The sequence below is a fragment of the Rhineura floridana genome, chromosome 9 (assembly GCF_030035675.1).
Source record: "Rhineura floridana isolate rRhiFlo1 chromosome 9, rRhiFlo1.hap2, whole genome shotgun sequence".
NCBI lineage: Eukaryota > Metazoa > Chordata > Lepidosauria > Squamata > Rhineuridae > Rhineura > Rhineura floridana.
In genome coordinates this window covers 4,399,989-4,414,114 of record NC_084488.1, presented here as the reverse complement: position 1 = coordinate 4,414,114, position 14,126 = coordinate 4,399,989, and the positions used below count along the sequence as shown (strand labels likewise).

Genomic DNA, 14,126 nt, shown 5'->3' with positions numbered 1-14,126 from the left:
TGAATGTGAAATTGAAAAAAAGAAGCACAATATCGTTCATACAAAGCTGTTGCTGCATTAATGGAGTTTGAGCAGGAAAGCCTTGTGAATTGTCCTCTTTTGTCGTTTGACTGCTATAGACTAACAGGAGTATCCTTTGTCATTTATGTGTAGTTCATTTTGTAATCCACAAGACATCAGCAATGAATTTTAATGTGATGTAAATCAAGGGTGGGCAGATCGGGATCAGAATCTACTGGTGGGCTCAGTTTAACATGGATATTTTATTTACCAATTAACATTTTGTTGTATTTATTAAAGACGATTTATACCCTCCCTTTCCATTGTAAACACAATGTTTAGGAAACCTTACAACATGTTAAAAGCAACAAAATGGCTTAATCTTTTCTAAATTTGACCTGTAGTAACTCAGATGCAGATTTGTATTTGCATATGCCTGTACTACTCATGAGGAGCAGTAAGCAACTGGCCCTGCCCCCCTACAAAAATATACTTACAAAAATATAATTCTCTGTCTTTGGAGATGGCAGGTGTTGCCACCACTCACCACATGCTCAGAGGCACATGTTACCAAATTCTTCCACACAGGAAGTGGATTGGACTCTGAAAGATCAACCCAAATGGTGTTTGCATTTTGACCAATTTCTAGGGCAGTCCAATATCTCAGAGAGGAGTTCAGGTCTCCTGCTCCCCTGGTGCATTCACTATAGCTGCCCAATTTCCCTGCTTTTTAAAGTTTGATAGAAATATCTATGGGCTATAGGTATGTTCTTAAACCGCAAGGTTTTTTGCCTATTAGTGAATTTCCCTGCTTTTTAATCCAGGAGGTAAGAAATGGGATCCTGTGCAAGTTTGCTGAGAATGGATGGATCATTTGCATGCTTATTGAGTTCAATGGGATTTACTCCCCTGCAATCATGCTTGGGATAGGTGAAACTGACCACAGAGGATGGGGGGGGAGGAGGAGGGAGAGGAGGAAGTGCAGAGGGTCGGACTGGGAGGGGAGCAGGCAGGATGGGGAGGGGAGGAGAAGGGCAGGTTTGATCATTTGCATGTTTATTAAATTCAGTGCAATTTACTCCCGTGCAATCATGCTTAGGATAGGTAAAACTGACCAGGGGAGGGAGGGAGGGCTGGAGTGGGCAGGGGAGGAGGAAGGGAGAGGAGAGGAGAGGGGAAAAGCAGGTCTGATCATTTGCATGCTTATTTTCAATGGGATTTACTCCTATGCAATCTTGGTTAGGATAGGAAACACTGACCATGGGGGAGGAGGAGGGGGAGTGGGAAGGGGCGTATTGGAGGGGGGCAAAGGAAGGTGGAGGGGAGGGCAGGTTTGATCATTTGCATGCTTATAGAGTTCAATGGTATTTACTTCCGTGCAATCATGTTTAAGATAGGTAAAACTGACCATGGGGAGGAGGAAGGGGAGGAGGGGGAAGGGGAAGGGGAAAGGGGATTGGAAGGAGATGGGGAGGGAGGGGCAAAAGAAGGGGGAGGGAAGGGACAAAAGGAGGGGATAGGAGGGAGGAGAAGGGAGGGTGGGTTTGATCATTTGCATATTTTTGAGTTCAGTGGGATCTATTTCTATGCAATCATGTTTGAAAATGAAAATTGACTGTCTTCAAGTCAATCCCCACCTATGGCGACCCTTTGAATAGGGTTTTCATGGTAAACGGTATTCAGAGGTGATTTCACCATTGCCTTCCTCTGAGGCTGAGAGGCAGTGACTGGCCCAAGGTCACCCAGTCAGCTTCATGGCTGTGTGGGGATTCAAACCCTGGTCTCCCAGGCTGTAGTCCAACACTGACCCAGGGAAGGGGCAGGGAGTGGGAGGGGAGGAGATTGTGTGGGTGAGCACCGGGCGGAAGGGAAGCCCCTTTCCTTTCCAAAAGGAAAACGTAAATAGAATCATTCTTTTTCAGGCTTTCCCCCACCTTTTTATTCTACAGCAGGCACATGTAGCCACCTACCAAATTTAAACCAAAGCTTTCCCTGGCCACATCCACACCAGGCCTTTATTTCACTTTACACAGTCATGGCTTCTCTCAAAGAATCCTGGGAAGTGTAGTTAGTGAAGGGTGCTAAGAGTTGCTAGGAGACGCCCTGTTCCCCACACAGAGCTTCAATCAGAGCAGCTGACTGTTAACCATTCTCTCAGGGGAATAGGAGCACCCTTCACAAACTACACTTCCCAGGATTCTTTGAGGGAAGCAATGACTGTCTCACATGAAATCAAAGTCTGGTGTGAGTGTGGTCCCCTGATTAGCTAAGCCCAGCTCCTGTGAGGCTTTTAGAACTCTGACAGTTGGTTCTTACTGAGCATGCTCCGCGCTATCATTGGGTTCCAGCCAAAATGTCTTAAATTAATTAAAAATCAGCCAGGCATTTTTTATACTTTTCAACTGCAGAAGATGAAGGTCAGAGTATGGGGGCAAGGTCAGTATTAGGTTTACAGGTACTCTGTGAATATGGCTGATTTTTAATGAATTTCAACAGATTATGAGAACTTTCAGAGAAAAAAGTCCAAAAGGGCTCTGAGGTTTTTCTCTCTCTTTTTACGCTTTGAACTGTCTATTCTTTGTGACTGTTTTGTGTATCGCCATGAAAATTGACAGGGTTGTTAAGCAAGCGTTTCTGAGTTCAGGACTATATGTTTTGTAAGGTTTTGTTTTGAAATGAGCTTATGGGAAGCATCAGAATGGCATGGAGGGTATTTTCAATTTAACATTGCGGAATGTGAAAAATCCCCGCTGTATACAGCCACTCTTGTATAAAAGGTATAAAAGTATGTAAATGTTAGCTTATTCCTTTCTAATAGAACCTCCAGCAATACATTTGAGAGTGCAGTTTGACCTAGTACTGAAAGATATTTTACCATTAAAAAAAGAATGCCAGCTGTCAGCTGTGCACCGAGACAGTAGTGCATGCGGGGCTGGAAATTCCTGGGTATTTACCAGGGCGGGAAAGTCCTTATTTATTTATTTATTTATTCAATTTATATACTGCCCCATAGCCAAAGCTCTCTGGGCGGTTTACAACAGGTAAAAAACATCTGACATACAATTAAAACCTCATATTAAGCAGTTTAAAAATAAGTTAAAAATATCAAGAAGACACACTAAAATGCATATTAAATACTACTAAAATGCTGAAAATGCCTGGGAGTAGAGGAAGGTTTTTATCTGATGCTGAAAGGATAATAATGTTGGCGCCAGGTGTATCTCATCAGGAAGAATATTCCATAGTTTGGGGGCCACCACTGAGAAGGCCCTTTTTCTTGTTGTCACCTTCCGGGCTTCTTTCTGAGTAGGCACCCGGAGGAGGGCCTTCGATGTTGAGCGCAGTGTGCGGGTAGGTTCATATCAGGAGAGGCGTTCCATCAGGTATTGTCGTAAATCTGCCAGGCTAACAAGGATGAAGCGTGAAAAGGGCAAGGCCCTTTCCAAGCTTACGTGCCAAGCCAGAAGTCCAGAAGCGAGGTCAGTAGAGGTCCGGGTTCAATTGCCAAGGGGTCAGTCCAAGATAAGGTTCAGGGAATCTGGAAACACGAACCCACGCCTGACGTTGTAGTCAGCAACAAGCTGAAACCAAGGTTTGTCTTTTAAGGAGCAGGTTTGTCAGCAGGTGTGAGCCATCAGCGTTTTGGCCTTAAGTGGACAGGCCTGCCCCTCTTCTGCCTGACCTTCTGTTGTCTATGTTCTGCAGGTGAAGGGGGAGTATCCTGTTCACTGTCTGCGTCTGGCTGAAGGGCTTCAGCTGTGTCTGGGGTGCTCTGCAGCTGAGGGGGAGAAGGAGCTGGGTTCTCAGGAGTTTCCTCCATTTCTCCTTCTGGGTCTGCTGCTTCTGGGTCTGCTGCTGTTACTCCCGAGTCATCCTTATCTGATGAGTCCTCCGATGGGGCCATGACACCAACTATAGTTTAAAACTTTAATCGTTTCTAAGAGTAAATGCGAAAGACCCTCCATGGCGCAGAGTGGTAAGCGGCGGTAACACAGCCGAAGCTCTGCTCACGGCGGGAGTTCGATTTCAACGGAAGGAGGAAGTCGAATCTCCGGTAAAAGGGGTCGAGGTCCACTCAGCCTTCCATCCATCCGTGGTCGGTAAAATGAGTACCCGGCATACGCTGGGGGGTAAAGAAAGGCCGGGGACGGAACTGGCAATCCCACCCCATATATCCGGTCTGCCTAGTAAACGTCGCAAGAGTCACCCTAAGAGTCGGAAACAACTCGCACTACAAGTGCGGGGACACCTTTACCTGTAAGAGTAAATGCATCTATTTTTCTCTTTTGTTCCAAATGATAGTCTATTTTTGTTCACAGATTTCTTCCCCGTTATGACTCTTTCAGTCATAATTTCCTAATGTATTTTGTAATCATGTTGAAGTAACCTGAGTAGAAATTGATATTATTTCTGAAAATAGTTTGTTGTTTTTCTTGCTCAACTATCTATCTCTAAAGAAAGTCTATAGACATATCAGCTTGGATGGCTTTAAAAGAGAATTAGCCTTATCTTCCATGAATTTGTCTATCAATGGCTACAGACTATGATGGCTATGTTCTTCGTCTACGGTCAGAGGTGTTGTGTAAATTTGTATAAATGTCAACGGTCTGAGATGCTGTGTGCCAGTGTGTGCGTATACCTAAGAAAGCAGGCTTTTACCCTGCATTGAGATCACTGAGACTTAAGACTTAGTAAAATAAGAAAAGCTACTTTATTTAGAGATACATAGTAGATAGAAAGGCATACCTAGTTCTAACTAAGTCGGAGGCACAATGCCCAGGTTTGGGAGTTGCCCTCTTGGCTCAGGGGAGAGAGAGAGCAGAGACAAAGGGGGTCTCCTCTCTCTTGGACAGTCGAAGAAGAGAAGAGGGGAAAGGGCGGAAGGAGGAGGGGCAGATAAGCTTCCCTAAGATGTATCAGTCTAATGACAGAAGGAAGTCAGTCAGAGCATCACAGGTAAAGGTAGTCAAGTCTATCCATCTGGAGGACCCTCACTCTATCTCCCTTCTGGAACATAAAAGAACAAAACAGGAGTTGCTCTTGCCCCACTCCCAACAAGAGGCAGTATTTACTTATTCATTTAAAGTATTTATATACCACTTAATTGCTGAAGTTGTGTTGCAGCCTTCTCGGAGAGACATCCACTTAGCCACTGTGAGAACAGGATGGGCCTTTGGCCTGATTCAGCAGGGCTGTTATGTTTGTGTGTGTGAAAGAAAAAAAGGGAAGGAGGGTTGGGAAGGGAGCCTCTGTGTGTGTCTTTGACTTAGGCTTGGTTCAGGCAACTTATCCATGAAGCATAAATTGGACCATTGTGTATATATGCGTGTCTGCGTGGGATACCCATATTGCATATTTATTGGGGCTGATGGAAGTTGCAGTTCAGCCATGTCTGGAAGACCAAAGCTACCCCACACCTGCTTTAGATGCATGTTGGAAGGCATGGATTGCCACCCCACTACAAAAATGAATCACTGACCATGTAAGATCTCTGAACTGAGCCTTTTACACACAGAAAACATTGATCAAATTCACTCACAGTTGGTTAAAAGATCCCTATTTTATCTTCATCGTATCTCCAAAATATTGATTTTATTGATTTGGAAAAGATTTAATATACTTTGTCCAGGGTTTCCCAAATATTTCCAGATACTTCAGAAGGCAAACTTGACATTTAGTTATGAGTAAAGTGGAGCATTTTAAAATCTATCATATGGATTAATTAAAGCAAAACACAACAGTCGATATGGCAAATCGGTAAAGATCAGTTCAGTTCATCCAGATTAGTTCAACAGGAGTAGCTCTGTTACCAATCAGTAGTGCAGTTCTTCAAAGTTAATTCAGTAGATAATCTGTAGGATAAATTCATCAAAATTAATTTGGTAACAATATTCATTCATACTAGTTCATGAAATGCAATTCAAAGTTAGCTCATCCAGATTTGATCAAATAGGCTCAGTTCAGTAACATTAAATAATTAAAGTTAATCTGTCCATGTAGTCAAGAAGTACATGTTCAATAGTATCTAAAATGATTTCTTGTCTTTCTATTAACAGAGAGAAAAGACCAAACTATACACCAGTAACTCAGTACCACTTCATTTACTGTACTGGCAGTCTAGATTTCTAGCTCTGTTTACAAAATCTGCCATAATAAATCTGCCTAACTGACGCATCAAAAATGATTCGTCCTTCTGGCTACACCCATGTTAAATGGCTTGCACAGAGATCAAGGTTAGCTTGGGTCCCTCAGAAATGAGGTACAGTGGGAATTGGTGTTTCCAGGGTGCAATGCCTACCTGCTCTGCTGCAGATAGTGTGGTGATGGGGGAGAGATTTCCACAGCATAGGGCAGGGGAATCTTGTGTCACCAACCCTACTGATCTTCTCTCCTGTTGATGTCATATTAATTTGGTTAATAGTTTTATTTATTTATTTAAACTACTTAGAAATTAGTCACAAAAATAAAAATTTGAATGGTTGTTTTTTGATCCATCAGTGATGATGCCACATTGATTTTAATCACAGTTTTTCATCACTTTAATGAGCATTTCATGGCTGCCATGTTCATCACTGTAACATATATAAATGAACATCTGGTTCAGTTGAGCTCTTTCAGTTTACACACACAACTTGAATAGTCAGTGATTTGGTTCAGATTCTGAGGGTGTGCCCTTTTTTCTCTTTCTTTATAATTGTGTGGCAGGCTAGATTATTTGAAGGACATGAATGAGTAGTCCTTTGTTACCAGCAAAACAATTGGGAATTTCACGAAGTGTGGATCTCATTGTAGTAACTCAAGGCCGGTATTTGAAGAGAATTAGATTTTGCTGCGATTTTCCATTGTTTTAATGAGCAAGGAAAAGCGAATGAAAGAATGCCAGGGCTTTCTTTAGACACTGAATCCCAATGCCTGGAAAGTATTATTTTCCTAATAGTACACTGAATATGAATATGAATTAGCACATAATCATTATTGATTATCCATGGGAGAAATAGATCATTACATCAGCCACGTGTGGTGTAGTGGTTGCAGAGTGCTGGACTTAGGCCAAATATACCCTTTTCCCTGCTCATCTGTGAAGCTCACAGTGTTTTAGGGCCAATCATTCTCTGTCAGCCTAACCCTCACCTATCTTACAGACCTAATGTGAGGGTAAAATGTACAGGAACCATGTCCACCAACCTGAGCTCCTGGAAGGAAGAGTAAACGAAAAATGTAATCATTACATAAAGTCATTGTTGAACATTCGACATCTCTAAACTAGATTAACAGAACAATAGCCATTGTGGCATTGGAATTAGCTATATTGTTGCATTCAGAAGTGCAATAGTGTGGAAAGATAGCATCCATAGTTAGATGTTCATTTGTATGTAAATTTGGGTCTGCCTCTTGATGTACAGCCATGCTTGATACTCCAGCAAATGATACCTGAGTGGAAGCACTGATTTCCTCATTATTATGCATATTGATGAAATGCACAAGTAGCAATTGTGGTTGCTATCTGTCCATTCAATGGGGTGAATATTTGAATGCACTTCCACTTTTAAAAGTGACTAGAGCTGAATCAGAGTGAACATGAAAGGGAAAATTCTATTTAAAATAAATTATTGCAAAATGGATGTAGCACAGGTATATTGTATGAAGCTCAGCAACTTCTCGTATGATACTTTGTGTTTGGGTATAGAGGCATGAGTGCAAAATACACATCCCATGTTTCAAATAGGAAGGGCACAATCATGTCTCAAATTTAGCTTTTCCCTTCAAAATATTCAACACTTGCAAGTATATTGTACTATATTCAGTGGCATATCATTTGCCTTTATCGTTCTGCTCTTAATGGAAACTTGATAAAACAAAATAACTGTAGAGAACAATGATTCATCAGCAGTGGAATGTCTATATAGTTTCTATATTTTCCTTCTCTTTCTCCCTCTCTCTCTCTCTCTCTAGTTTCTTTAATCCCATGAGGAAGTATGTCCACAGAGCATACATGGCTTTTTTTTTTTTTTTCAATAATTTTTATTCAAATTTTCATAAAACATACAAGACGAAATCATAAAACATTCAAAGACAAAAAACAAAATCAAAAATAGTTAAACAAACAAAAAAAAAATAAAAATAAAAATAAAAATAAAAAATAAAGAGTAAAATATTGACTTCCCATTTGTCAAAGATCAGATCAGTTATAAGTCTATAATATATAACAATCCTGTCTCTTAAGTCATATTATAAAATCACTTTCCTCCAATAGTTATCTTACTTAATCATCAAATCTCATAAACATTACTTTATTCTTTCCACAAAAAGTCAAAGAGAGGTTTCAATTCTTTAAGAAATATATCTATCAATTTTTTTTTCCAGATAAGCATATCGATTAATCCATCTCATTACTAATTATGATAATCTTATTGTCATAACCATAGTCAAAATAAACATTTCAATTAATCCATCACATCAGAATCTGTTAGGTTCAGTAATTTCAGTAGCCATTGTTCTATTATCCCTATTAGTTCCATTTTCCATCTTCCATCTTCAGTAGTCTTGTTAAGTCCAGTAATTTCAGTATCCAATCTTCCATTATCAGTATTCCATAATAATCTTGCTGTCAAAGCCATAGTCATATAGTAAGAGTCTGATGGGAATTACCTCTATCCCAAATATTTTCTTGCCATCCATTCTGAATAGGTTGCTGAAATACTGCTGTAAAATCATATCTCTGTTCTTTTTTTCAAAATACACTGGGTCATCTCTTGAAAGTTTTTCCCTTGTCACCACAGAGCATACATGGCTTATATAGTTCTGGGTCTTCTGAGTTTCGAAAATTGAAATTTACAGATATTAATGCAACCAATCATTACCCTTGGATTTCTTCCCCCCCCCATTAATTGGATGAGGCAGCAGTTCATAGACTACAGCTGCAGCAACATCTATGATATTTGAAACAGGGTTTTCTTTTCTTTTTTAATATATCAAAGATCATGGTAGCTATTACTATCTGTGAAAGGTCATCTTTGAACCGTAGTTCATGTGTTATTCATTCAGCGCATTACTCCTATGAATTAAAAAAAATTATCCCAGTGAACTGTACAAACCAACCTTTGATTGGTTGAATGTGCAAATATCAGATCTGAGTATTTATAAATCTATTACAGTAACCTAGTTCACATGACATGCTAACCAAACCTTGGCTTAGTAGAACCACATGAACATACAGGCTCCCAGACACGTTGGCATCCGTTTTACTCTTTCTTTTTTGCTGCCATCTCTAAGTTGAGATTCATGGTTAAGCTATCTCCTCACTAACCACAAGCTAGGGGTGGAAGGAACTGTCACTTTTGCTTCTATCAGTTACTCATCTGTTCTTAAATTAATTCTCCACATTTCTGTAGGAATTTGTGAATTATTCTTTTTAAATTCTCATGAAAATTCTTTATCGTTTTAGTGCAAATTTCTCCCAACACCCCATTTTTGTATGCAGTTTTGACTAATATATTCATTTTTATGCATATTATATGTATTTTTGTAAACATTCTTTGGTTGGAGAACTGCATTAACAAAGTTTGGATATGTGAGAATTTTGAAGGATGAGTCTGTTTTATGTTGTTTCAGAAAGTGTGAATTTTATGGATTCAGCTTTAAATGTGAGCTGAATCAAATTTCTCCCCTGTCCCTACCATGAGCTGTAGCCAGCTTTGACTTAGTGTGTCCTGCAAGCCAGCTCATTGGTTAAATACGCAACTTTATGTTCTTTGAACATAAATTAATGTAGCACTTAACAACAAATAAAACAGTGAGCATTTTGTCTTAACATGTACATTTTTCTTTTTGTTGGTTTAGAAATGTTGGGCTTTAAAATTATAATCAAAAATTGTTATTGCAGTTGCAGCCTAATTAGTGTGACTACCGTTCCTTGCAGCATCAGTTTGTGTTTCTCTTTCCATTATGCTCAGCTTTATACTGAAAAAGACAATGTAATTGAAGTGAATCATTGCAATAATTATGTTTGGTGCATTAACTTTGTGAATTCATCTTGAAGCTGCCTTGCTATAAGACGCCTACAAGAGAGTGTGCTTTGTCATATCAGTGCCAAAAAATAGATGTTTTTACTTTCAAAAAATGTATCCACATAATCCTCTAGATGTGGTGATCTTATGTGGCTCATTTTGAGTGGAAGACAACATAATTTGGGTGTATAGTGAAGTATCATCCACCCTAAATAATCTATGCTATGGAGGCTGCAAGAACTTATACAAAAATTATAAAAAGAACTTCTAAAAAGGAACTTATAAAATTGCTATGGCATCTGCCGTTGCTTCATTTTCTAACAAAAAATATTGCCAAAGAACTTATTTATGTGTCTGTCTGTCTCTGTGGGTATAAACACGCTCACTTTTCTGCCGGTTCCAGTGTCTCCACCTCTCTCTTCTGAAAATGGGGGTACACAACACTATGACCAGCAGCTGCCACAAGGAACTTCACCCCTGCAACTGCCACAAACAGTAATAAAAAATAGTTAAAGTGGTGTGTGTGTTTGTGTGTGAGTGAGTGAGTGAGAGAGAGAGAGTTGCTATTGCTGTAGCCAGCAAAGGAGATTTTCCCTGCTCTTCCCAGAAAAATGGAAAAATGAGCTGGCAAATTTGGGAGCAGAGAGACCTCAGTCCTAATACAGTGAACCCTTACAGATGACATATTCTATCACACTCAACCATATATTCTTTTGCAAAATTTTACCATACTTTAAGAGCTGATATGTGGTACTACACTGTAAAGGGAAAGTTTTGTTGATTGAAGGCTGCAATCCTAAGCACACTTTCTAGAATTTGCATGAAGTATTGTGGAATCACCAGTTTAATTCTGCTGCAGCTGGTTCTGGAACATTGGAAGCTGCCTTATGCTGAGTCAGACCATTGGTCCATCTAGTTCAGTATTGTCTGCACTGACTGGCAGTGGCTGTCAGGGTTTCAGGCAGAAGTCTCTCCCAGCCCTACCTGGGGATTGAATTTGGGACCTTCTGCATGCCACGCAGGTGCTCTACCACTGAGTTACAGCCCTTCCCCTTGCATTAGCAGTGGTAAAGGGCCTAGTATGGAAAGGATCTCAGTATTCCTTAGATGCCATACCATTTTAAACTACACTGCTGCTTTAAATATTTAACTGGTAGACTCCTACTGATTCAGTTTTAATATGATTTAGTGTGTTTATATATTTGTTTAACCAGTCTGAAGGAGAAATATGTAAGATAGAAATGATTGATTGATTGATTAAGTTTCTTTACTACTAGATCTCCAAGTCTATCAAATGTTTTTTAGTGACAGAAATTGGAGAAGGGGAGCTAAAACAGGACATTTGTATGTTTTATGCTTAGAAACATGTTTACTAAACATCTTGTCTCTTTCTTTGCAGGGGGGATTCCATTTGTCCTAACGGGGGAGTTTTTTCCACAGTCTCAAAGGCCGGCTGCGTTTATGATTGCTGGGATAATTAACTGGCTCTCTAACTTTGTAGTTGGACTTCTTTTCCCTTTCATTCAGGTATGAGCAGCCTTAACTTAGCTATGTGGTCTATCTGTGAAAAACAAAAATGTATTAATTCTCATTGTAAAGCAAAATGAAAATACCTAAATTCAAAACCAGACAAGGTAGGATTGGGCTTCTTTTGAGCAGACATTTCACATCACCCTTCTTCAAAACACAGATAGCTATTTAGGGTGTGCTTGAAAGGACACAAACCAAATTGTCTGGTTTGGGGTAGACACTTAAGCCAGAGTGGGTGCTTTCCTTTTTTTTTAATATACCTTAAGAACATAAGAAGAGCCTGCTGGATCAGGCCAGTGGCCCATCTAGTCCAGCATCCTGTTCTCACAGTGGCCAACCAGGTGCCTGGGGGAAGCCCGCAAGCAGGACCCGAGTGCAAGAACACTCTCCCTTCCTGAGGCTTCCAGCAACTGGTTTTCAGAAGCATGCTGCCTCTGACTAGGGTGGCAGAGCACAGCCATCATGGCTAGTAGCCATTGATAGCCCTGTCCTCCATGAATTTGTCTAATCTTCTTTTAAAGCCGTCCAAGCTGGTGGCCATTACTGCATCTTGTGGGAGCAAATTCCATAGTTTAACTATGCGCTGAGTAAAGAAGTACTTCCTTTTGTCTGTCCTGAATCTTCCAACATTCAGCTTCTTTGAATGTCCACGAGTTCTAGTATTATGAGAGAGGGAGAAGAACTTTTCTCTATCCACTTTCTCAATGCCATGCATAATTTTATACACTTCTATCATGTCTCCTCTGACCCGCCTTTTCTCTAAACTAAAAAGCCCCAAATGCTGCAACCTTTCCTCGTAAGGGAGTCGCTCCATCCCCTTGATCATTCTGGTTGCCCTCTTCTGAACCTTTTCCAACTGTATAATATCCTTTTTGAGATGAGGCGACCAGAACTGTACACAGTATTCCAAATGCGGCCGCACCATAGATTTATACAACGGCATTATGATATCGGCTGTTTTATTTTCAATACCTTTCCTAATTATCGCTAGCATGGAATTTGCCTTTTTCACGGCTGCCGCACACTGGGTCAACATTTTCATCGTGCTGTCCACTACAACCCCGAGGTCTCTCTCCTGGTCGGTCACCGCCAGTTCAGACCCCATGAGCGTATATGTGAAATTAAGATTTTTTGCTCCAATATGCATAATTTTACACTTGTTTATATTGAATTGCATTTGCCATTTTTCTGCCCATTCACTCAGTTTGGAGAGGTCTTTTTGGAGCTCTTGGCAATCCCTTTTTGTTTTAACAACCCTGAACAATTTAGTGTCATCAGCAAACTTGGCCACTTCACTGCTCACTCCTAATTCTAGGTCATTAATGAACAAGTTGAAAAGTACAGGTCCCAATACCGATCCTTGAGGGACTCCACTTTCTACAGCCCTCCATTGGGAGAACTGTCCGTTTATTCCTACTCTCTGCTTTCTGCTTCTTAACCAATTCCTTATCCACAAGAGGACCTCTCCTCTTATTCCATGACTGCTAAGCTTCCTCAGAAGCCTTTGGTGAGGTACCTTGTCAAACGCTTTTTGAAAGTCTAAATACACTATGTCCACTGGATCACCTCTATCTATATGCTTGTTGACACTCTCAAAGAATTCTAATAGGTTACTGAGACAGGACTTTCCCTTGCAGAAGCCATGCTGGCTCTGCTTCAGCAAGGCTTGTTCTTCTATGTGCTTGGTTAATCTAGCTTTAATAATACTTTCTACCAGTTTTCCAGGGACAGAAGTTAAGCTAACTGGCCTGTAATTTCCAGGATCCCCTCTGGATCCCTTTTTGAAGATTGGTGTTACATTTGCCACTTTCCAGTCCTCAGGCACGGAGGAGGACCCGAGGGACAAGTTACATATTTTAGTTAGCAGATCAGCAATTTCACCTTTGAGTTCTTTGAGAACTCTCGGGTGGATGCCATCCGGGCCCGGTGATTTGTCAGTTTTTATATTGTCCATTAAGCTTAGAACTTCCTCTCTCGTTACCACTATTTGTCTTAGTTCCTCAGAATCCCTTCCTGCAAATGTTAGTTCAGGTTCAGGGATCTGCCCTATATCTTCCACTGTGAAGACAGATGCAAAGAATTCATTTAGCTTCTCTGCAATCTCCTTATCGTTCTTTAGTACACCTTTGACTCCCTTATCATCCAAGGGTCCAATCGTCTCCCTAGATGGTCTCCTGCTTTGAATGTATTTATAGAATTTTTTGTTGTTGGTTTTTATGTTCTTAGCAATGTGCTCCTCAAATTCTTTTTTAGCATCCCTTATTGTCTTCTTGCATTTCTTTTGCCAGAGTTTATGTTCTTTTTTATTTTCTTCATTCGGACAAGACTTCCATTTTCTGAAGGAAGACTTTTTGCCTCTAAGAGCTTCCTTGACTTTGCTTGTTAACCATGCTGGCATCTTCCTGGCCCTGGCGGTACCTTTTCTGATCTGCGGTATGCACTCCAGTTGAGCTTCTAATATAGTGCTTTTAAACAACTTCCAAGCATTTTTGAGTGATGTGACCCTCTGGACTTTGTTTTTCAGCTTTCTTTTTACCAATCCCCTCATTTTTGTGAAGTTTCCTCTTTTGAAATCAAATGTGACCATGT

At 40.4% G+C, this 14,126-nt stretch overlaps 1 protein-coding gene across 4 annotated transcripts in view; it reads left to right on the top strand.

The window, feature by feature from the left end:
* Positions 1–14,126, top strand: part of SLC2A9 (solute carrier family 2 member 9) — a 168,232-nt gene that overhangs the window by 140,138 nt on the left and 13,968 nt on the right. For all 4 annotated transcript variants that reach the window (XM_061583942.1, XM_061583943.1, XM_061583941.1 and 1 more), the window contains one exon: positions 11,407–11,534. In XM_061583942.1, the coding sequence (XP_061439926.1) occupies positions 11,407–11,534 (128 nt within the window). The remainder of the gene's footprint in view (positions 1–11,406; positions 11,535–14,126) is intronic.